Source organism: Saccostrea cucullata, unplaced genomic scaffold (assembly GCF_032062105.1).
Source record: "Saccostrea cucullata isolate Sc308-1 unplaced genomic scaffold, CSIRO_AGI_Scuc_v1 ctg204, whole genome shotgun sequence".
In the NCBI taxonomy this organism is placed as follows: Eukaryota; Metazoa; Mollusca; class Bivalvia; order Ostreida; family Ostreidae; genus Saccostrea; species Saccostrea cuccullata.
In genome coordinates this window covers 1,164,961-1,174,636 of record NW_026940736.1, presented here as the reverse complement: position 1 = coordinate 1,174,636, position 9,676 = coordinate 1,164,961, and the positions used below count along the sequence as shown (strand labels likewise).

Below are 9,676 nucleotides of genomic sequence, written 5' to 3'. Positions count from 1 at the left end.
TTACTCTAAATAGCAGATTCACAATTTGAATATGGTTTTTATATATATCTGAAGCTGTTGGGCCTTCTGCGCGCTATGTTCACCCATTTTCTTTATCCACAGTATTTCTTCAAAGTTAGAGATTAAAGTTAATTATATTATATTGGGAAAATTGTCAAATTTCCAACATTTTTGCAAAACAAGAGTCCATGGGCCACATCGCTCACATGGAAAGCTTTGACCATTCTGTTCTTTACCAGAATCCCCCATTGTAATACAAAATGGATCCCCACCCTACACTGATCATAATTTAGACATTTTGAAATCTACACTACCCCATGATCCTTCCACGTGCACATAAGTTTCAGTTTTTCTGGCCCAGTGGTTCTTGAGAAGAAGATTTTCAAAGATTTTTTCCTATATAATTCTATGTAAAACTTTTATTCCCAATTGTGGTCCCGCCCTTCCCCCGGGGGTCATGATTTGAACAATTTAGATCTACACTATATCGCCTGGGATGCTTCCGCATAAGTTTCAGCTTTACTGGTCCATTGGTTCTTGAGAAGAAGATTTTCAAAGATTTTTCCTATATATATCTATGTAAAACTTTGATTATCAATTGTACCCCCCCCCCTCCCCCTCGGGGTCATGATTTGAACAATTTAGAATGTACACTACCCTAGAATGCTTCCACATAAGCTTTTCTGGCCCAGTGGTTCTTGAAAAGAAGATTTTTTAATGACCCCATCCTATTTTTGTCTTTTCTTGATTATCCCCCCCTTGTGAGGGAACATGGCCCTTTATTTTAACAATTTAAATTCCCCTTTACCCAAGAATGCTTTATACCAAGTTTGATCAAAATTGACCCAGTGGTTCTTGAGAAGAAGTCGAAAATGTGAAAAGTGTACAGACGGACAGACAGACGGACAGATGGACGGACAAAATGTGATCAGAAAAGCTCAGGTGAGCTAAAAAGCGAATTGGAATATCAGAAATGCATTTTTTTTACTTGTTTTGAGATTTTTTTTTGTTAGTTCCAACTGAGCGTAGGTAAGCTATTTAGAACAATTAGTTGTAGTTTTGTAGTTAAACCTACAAAATTGATGTGATTACTAAATTTTTATCTGTTAATTACGGACTCCCCATTAGGGATATTGATTTATTTCTTATGTTTCTTGACTTATTCTTTAAGTGTTTTGACTTTTATCTTATGTGTTTTGACTTAGTTCTTATGACTTAACTTTGAATTCTTGATATTTTGAATTAGTTTTGACAAGTTTAGTTTACAAAGAGTGGCGAGAAATATGAAGGCAACGTATAGTTTCAGAAAAAAGAGATAAAAAAAATCCTTATTTATTACTAACGACAAGATAAAATAGTAGTGACTGTCAGTTTGTCAGTCATTGCGCAAAATGGAAGTTGCAAAATAATATTTTCTTTAGAAATCACAACTGTACTGGACGTTAAACTTCAATTCGTTAATCAGAAACTACAGTTAAAATAGGACAAAATATAATTTTTATCATAAAAGTAAGCCAAGCAACATGTTTTTAATAACTTTCTTACACTTTTTTTATAACTAGCCACGAAACATTCACAATTTTACAAATAAGTCAAAACAAAAAAAGTTATAACAAGTAAGTCATAACAAGTAAGTCAATGTCCCTCCAGGGCTTCGGAACTAAAAAAAAATTCCGTACTAAAACATCAGGTTTTGAGAAATACAAACGCCCCCAAATGACAACTTGAGGCAAATATTAAAGTTTTCAAATGCAAGTAAAAATTAAGATCAAGAGATCACAAATAATAATCATAGCCAAAGAAAGGATTTGCCTTGAATATAGCTGTGGAATATGAAAGTTCAAGCACTAATCATTCAAAAGCTACCTATATAACCAAAGCTTAATTTTTTTTTCTACATTAAAGTGGGTTAAAATCCAAGGTCAAGGTCAAAAACTCAAGATTTATGGTATTCAGGGAAATATAAAAGACCTATAGCCAGCACCAACCGTTCAAAAGTTATGAACCAAGCTCACTGTCGTGATCCCGTGCCGGATTGGACAAAACAAGATGGCGGCGGGAACAAATCGAAAAAGGTAGGTACTTGAGATTTCGGTAAATATCCTCCGTTAACCGTCAGATATGCTTGATTCGAAGATACTGTCGAATTCCTAGTAAAATGCTAATTAGATTGTTTAATTGCTACTTTTCCTATTATCTCTTAAACTCGAGTATTTAACGACTGAAGACTGCAGAATTTCTCCGATTGAGTTTGAAGCGGCATGGAGTTGTTTTTTCTTCGATCTTGACAGTTTTATGCGTCCAGCAGCTGGAGTGTGGCTAACAAATGATACTTTGGAGTAATTCTGACCCGTTGTTTTATATTTATTTGTTATAACCCATTTTATTACAAAAATATTTCGATTTAAAAATGTTGACAAGTGCTGGATAAGAATCGATTATTTTAATGAAAATTGTGCCAGATTAGACTGCATTTTTGGTGCCGGATTGGATGATGTTCATTATAGTCATTAATTAATGTAATAACTTCTTTTCTCTTTAATTTTTAAGATATGGATGCATCGTCTAATAAAATATACGAGAAGGAGTAATTTTATAGCTTATCTTACCCGCCATCTTGTTTTGTCCAATCCGGCACTGGATCAAGACAGTGAAGTTTAAGTTTTAAAATGCATTTTTAACTGCAAGATGAAGGTGAGAATTGTTGGTATCAAAAGGGAGGCTATAACGTAAGAGATTAAAGTTATTTAAAAAGTATTCGAACTCGAAGATCATGATCAAAATGTAAAAAAAAAAAAAAAATAATATTTCTATCATAGAGTAAGTCTTGTCACAATGAATACTCTTGTGGAGAATGAAAATCCTAGTACCAACTACTAGTATTCAAAAGTTATGGCCTATGTTAATCTTTTTTCTTGCAGAAGTGGGTCATACTTTAAGGTAAAGAGGTTAAATATGTTGGTACTCAAAGAAGGAATGCATTCATGAGATATGGAAACCATAGCTCCAACCAATCAAAACTTATGGGCAAGGTTCAAGTTTTTGAGGACAAACAGGCAGACGAACGGGGCGAAAATTATAAGCCCCCGAATATACTTGGACATAAAAATCAAAATCGATATAAAAGGCAACCTTCTTTAAATTTTATTCTTGAATTCTTCTCTCTCGAATCAATTCCTGTATAACTCTAAAACAATCAGATTTAAAAAAAATCGTTTTCTTAATTTTTTATTAGCAGAACAAATTACCGTTGTTTACACATCTGTTTGAAGAAAGCTTTACTCTTTTGAATGCTTGATGCTATACTTGCAGTGCGTAAACATTTTTTACTCTAGTCAAGTAAAAGTTCTACTTCTCTGTCCTACGATTTAATGACACTCACTTATCACTATTTGGTCCTCAACACGTTTTTCGTTGTACTTTTTCCCATGGAAAAACAATTCTTATTTACAATACCATCTTCAATGCTTCGTTTTTTTGGGATAGAAGGGAGGGTTTTTTTGTCGAAAAGGGCTTTCATTCACTTTCTTTATATCAACATAGGTCCTCAAATCTCCACATTGCATAGGTACGTGTTTTACGCCTTGAACTTTGAACCTAGTTGTCTTGCTCTTTTTGTTTGCAAGTTCGGAAGGTTCACTTGTAGTCGTAACGATCTTCCAATCCGTAAGCATCCGCTGGTAAACTTTCGTCTCCGTTCTCCGTTCGGTGCTCCTTATGCTTTTCCTTCGAGTTGTCCATATCTGCCTCGTGGTGTTCATAAAAATCATATGATATCATGGCGATCACGATTACATTCTTCAAGGAAAAAATGGAGACGCCATGATCTAGTCCATGCCATAAAATCATCCTCATGACCAAAAGAGGGAGGTTGACAATGTAAGCCAGGATAATCTTATGTATCATGATCAAACGCCGGGGTAGCTTGGCGTGTCCGAATTTAGTATGCGACAGGGTCAGAAGGGGTACGGTTGGTAAAACAAAATTTAAACAGGCTACGGCCACAATGGCTTCCACGAGACCTGGCGGGAATGCTTCGCGATCTTCTTTGATGAACAGCGGTTCCATACTATCCACACAATCCAAAATGTCGAAAATAACAGTTCCTGATAGTTCTTCTATGTATGTTCTTCTCTCCGACCCTGGTTTAGCGTCATGTAGCGAAGAAAGATGTAAAAGGAAAATAACTCCGGCTAAGGCCAACGCAGTTTTCAGTGTGTTCGGACCAAAAAAATCCTTTTCATCTAGATCATCTGCGAAGTCAATAAAAATGATGCCCGACTTAGTCGCTACAATGACTGAATATAGAAACCAAGATGCAACACCCACCCAAACACCAATTTTCTCTATCTTTGTGTCAGTGTTTGAACCCTTGAGTTGCTGATATGATAGAACAAATGACGCAATAAACAGGCACAGGGTGATGACGTCAGCTGCGAGGAAGCCCAGCCATGTACTGTCTTTATGTTCCACCAGATAGTAATCAACAACACTGAAGTGGAGGATAATAACCAAAAAACATATTATGCGAACAGGAACGTGTTTTAATACCCGACAGCACTTGATAAAGCAGTTCGCCATTTTTTCGTCTAAAGCGCCCCAGTTCTTCACCTAAAAAGAGAAAATGTTTAATTCACATCAGCTTTATAAAGGCTATAATTGAATACTCGTAATCAACATTACGAAACCGATATAAAAGGAAATGGAATTGTCAATAAATTCACAATTAAGAAATATTGATTGCACATTATTCGTTCCCTGAACCTGTTTAAAATGTTTACCTTCTAAACAAGAATCCCCGAAAACCTTCTAATTAATCAACTATATATAATCAGTTCTACTCATTAGTAGAACCATGATAACAATTAATATAGTCAACCGAATTAAGAAAATGCAAGTCTGAAGTCCTTCATCTTCATTTCAATATAATTAAGAGGCTGTAAGTTTTAAGTCCTGTGAGAAAGCTTAGCCAATAACATTAAACAACGATCACCCTTTCGAAATTTCAAAATATGATGTCGGGTTATCTTCCAGGCGTCGTCTGCCAAACGTTCACCTGCACAAGAATTTTTCGATGTGTGTTTTAATGCCAAACAACCAACAAAAAAGAGGTTCCATTAACTAACAGCTCTGCAAACATAACATTGTCCTAGATTGTATTCGATAAGAGTTCAGCTGACTCATTCTCCTGCCTATGACTCTATCATATTTTCAAGTTCAGAAAACTTCAGTTTCAAACTTTCAGTCGTATAAATAATTAGTATATCTTATGATATATCTTATTATTATATGTAAATCAAGAAATCTACGAATATTAGTAGCAAAAATCTGACTATAAAACAAAGAGAGAGAGAGTTTTATTTGAAATGCTATTACATGAACAGTACTTCTTATTGATTGTGGAAGGATCATCTCATGTACGTGTGTTGATCTCATACACTTGGGGACTGACCCCCCCCCCCCTTTTTATCATTTTTTTTTCTTTTTAAATCTGGGATCGTCACACCTTTTCCCGATTTTTGGTAAACCAATATAGTAACATACACTATCGATAGTGTAACCCTTTTGTCTCTATCAGCCGTTTTTAAAATCGCCTGTGGTGTTGATTTGATCTCCATTGTTACTTTTTCGTATACAACTACATGTATTACACGTACTTCTCCAGTGGATATTTACGCCAATAGAAAGATCAAACTTTGATATCTCTGCATATAATTTATGTTTGTTAGATATTTTTATTTTTTCTTATTGAATATTTTTACAATGAAGTAAGTAACTTATGGTTTTTGAAATATAAAATCTTTTTATGTCTTTTATTCAACAGTGAATTTAAGATATATAATTGTTGAGGAATGTATCAGTCGTTAGATTTTTGTGAAAAGGACCGAGCAATGTTAAAACATGTACAAACGAAATGAAGTCATGTGGTATACACGTAACAACTAAATTATTTCTTTTCTTCTTAGTATTGATTTAAATTATGAATAATTCAATTTTAGTTGTAACACGTCATGTGATTGGATAAAAATTTGAGTCTTCATGTATATCGTATAACATATTAAATTGCCGACGTCACAATGCGTTTCGTCAAAAATGTATAACTCCGCTTTACGTCACTTTGAAAATATGTCCTTTTTGAAGCCAGTTTTGGAGAAAAAAAAGTCTACACTACAATAGAATTATAAGAAATGAAGCTTATTTAAACTTATTTTATACGATATCATAACTTGGGAAATTTTACGCTTTTGTGTAATATAAAACCGCTTCGCAGTTTATAAAACGTAAACTTTCCAAAGTTAGATGTATGTTACACAGTATAACATAGGTTAAATAATCTTCATTCCTTTAACATTACTAAAATCTTGAAACTTATTCTGTTCTACGGGTTTCAACGTACATACTACCTCAAAAGTTCTCGAATTTATATCTATAAGATACCGAGTGATACCAGTAATACATGTATATATATATATATATATATATATATATATATATATATATATATATATATATATATATATATATATATATATATATAGGAAAACTTATTTATACACTATACATTAGAATTTGTATAAAGAAGACATAACGAACACAAAAAACCTTTTGTAAAGAAAATAAGGAGGTAGTAAAATGAAAGGTGGTGTAACCCTTATTACGTGTACTAAAGCTGAATTTTCCACGCTGTAGGTTTCTAAAACCTGGTACACTGTATTTATATCTAAATGGGCGTAGTACCCGTTACAGTTATAATTTATACGAGACCCACCGACGGGTCATACATGTATTTTATATTTACCTGTATTTCCGTGTTTTCCCACCTTTTCTGATAGATATTTTCCAACTCTGAATAAAATTTTTTTGCACAAACGAATTTACGAAGAAACGGTCTTTAAATGGTGCTTTTTTGTTATATCGATCCAGGAGTGACAGGATTATTTGTGGAAAGTCGGGTTTGTATTATGTTTGTTATTCAACAGCTTCACGGTCTAGTAATTAGGAGGTAAAAGGTCATTAAGTGAAAAGCGCCTACAGGTAGTATATTGAATGTTGAACTCTATATAGTATAAAGAACCGATTTTTTTTTATAAATATCATGCAGTCACTCCAGTTTTTATACATTATGCAACAAAGTTTTGTATATATAAATACATGTATGAACTGGTAAAGTAGAAAAATATCACAAACCACTAAAATTGTAATTTGATTTAAACGTAGTTAGTTGAAATTTCATGACCATCAAGTTTATAAACGTTCTTCTTAATTTTTGCAACACTTTATTTTCGCGAGATGCACATCAATTTTTTTTTTAGCAATTAAGACAAAAGTTTCATGAATTGTGGTTACCGATCAATAAATTCATAGATGTAAGACTTATATTTTATACACAAATTGTCGACATAACGCGAAAACAGTTAACGTGAATAAAAAAAATCAAACTTAATTACAATATAATTGTAACAAAAAAAATTCTGACATCAAAATTACAGGTCATATATTGCTTTAAATAATAGACTCGACCATACAATTTAGCCTTTGACCCAATTGATTTGAGTCGAAATCTTACGGAATGACTAGATAATTGGAAACAATAATATTTTATTACTTAATACAAAACATACAAGCACTAAACAGCGTAAATTAAATATCAGATTACAATACTTAAAATATATTTTAGTTTTCTGTACTTACATGTTTCTTCTTCATTACCAGGGTCAGCAACAATTCTCTGATTTACTAGCACAGCTGAAAATATCTGCTTGTCTGATATGTATTCCAGCATCAGCAAAGACTTGGATACACCGTGGTACATGTAATTATATAAACAAACGATGATTCATTAACGGCGTCCAGTGAAGTGGATGGTAACGTCCCGAGTACATGCAACAACAACAACAAGATTTGGATAAAGATGACATTTTTTTTTTTTGGTTTAATTTTTTTTTCATAATTTTACAAAAAGAAAGCATGAGAGGGAGATCGAGAGAGAAAGATAGAGATAAAGAGAGATCAACTGAATTTTTTTTTTCATTTTTTTTCATTACTTCCAGGCCAATTTATACTTTGCATAATTCATTAAAACTTTTAACATGAATTAATTTTGCTAGATGGAGTATAGGTAGATCATTGCAGTTCTAAAGAATATTCTCAAACTCGGAGCGAATAATCTGAATTGACATTTCACATGTATAGTGTTATTATTAAATTAGTCTAGTATCATGTACATGTTTTTATTTGCAAATCTCAGAAGAAGAGCGACGCTAACTGTATTTTTGCATGGCGTTTGAGAGTTTGTGTGTAAAGAGCCATAGCGCATTTGATGGGCATTTTCGTCTACTCTAGTAGTGATACCTTTATTGAGTTTTTAAACATTTTTTATTCAACCTTAGTTAATACATGTGTAGATTCAAATTACATGCACAATTATTATACCCCGTAAGTTAATTGTTAATACTTCCGTTATATGATAAAAAAATATTAACTAGTTTTTATGGAGTGCGTTCAGTAAAGATTAAGACATACCTAAGTACCTTTATACCTAACAATAATTTTTCGAGATATATATCAAATTTCAAATTATAGCACCATTACATCCCCTTAGACAAAAAAATCAGCGTGTGTTACCAGGGGTCTTGAACAGATAACAAAACATATATAAACATTAACAGTATATTGTACACAAGTCCTTCATAAAGTGAACTCTTCAACTCCAGAGAAGAAGCCAATATGGTTCAAACTACGTTGCGTATGCCCTTTAATGATGACTATCCTTAACCAGAAAAAACCTTATAGTAAGTTTATCTGAATATAAGTGCATTTCATGAATTTAGATACTTTCAAACTTTGAATTACTTTCAAAATGCTACTCCTCCTACAGTTTTGGTGTGATTTCACTATACCTTCACTAAGTTGGCTTACAAGTAGACTACACTAAGATACATAAATCTGTAAATCAGTTTTTGATTTCAATCACGATGAACGGTGTTGCCATGTTGACTAAAACTGAAATTTCTGTGAAATACTACTCCTTATACGGTTTTAGCCTGATTACAATATGATGTCGCATGCAAGTAGACTACCTTGAGATACATCATTGTCTTTTTTGTTTTTATTTTGATGAATGATACTGCCATAAAAATTAAAATTGAAAATTCTGTAAAATTTATTAAAAGCTACTCCTATGGCACGCCGATTGGTTCAAAACTATTTTCTGCACAAAGATAAAGATTTTATACACGAGCTAGATGAAAAATATACAAGAGTAAAATAAAAATGCACGTATAAGTAAAAATTGCACATAGTTTGAAAGATTTTAACACAACAAGTATATACTGACAAAACGTCAGAAATACTCAAGCTGTAGAAAGTCAATTAAGAAGAATCATTATATCCTAAAATGGTTTTAAGATGAGGGCTATATATTGAGTTCAATCCTCTGTTGAATAAACTACATGACTGTATACATGAAACAACATTCATATATTGAATTTTATTAGAAAAAAAATTATTAATCGTACTTAATTACTTTTTAAGATGAATTTACGTGACACACTTTCAGGAATATTTTATAGAGCATAGTAACGTTTCCGTTTCTTAATGAAATATTTTTTATGTAGACATTTAGTATACATGTATTCAAACTATATACGTTTTTGTATTGTTTGCCTAATGACGT

General features: G+C 32.6%; 1 protein-coding gene across 1 annotated transcript; it reads right to left on the bottom strand.

Annotated features, from left to right (window-relative positions):
- Nucleotides 1-3,317: 3,317 nt before the first annotated feature.
- Nucleotides 3,318-5,047, bottom strand: LOC134256165 (uncharacterized). Its single transcript, XM_062738792.1, has 2 exons — nt 4,782-5,047; nt 3,318-4,611 (listed from the first exon to the last, which is right to left on the bottom strand). Exon 2 carries the CDS (start codon nt 4,579-4,581, stop codon nt 3,637-3,639), a length of 945 nt encoding a protein of 314 aa, XP_062594776.1. The 5' UTR covers nt 4,582-4,611; nt 4,782-5,047; the 3' UTR covers nt 3,318-3,636.
- Nucleotides 5,048-9,676: the final 4,629 nt, after the last annotated feature.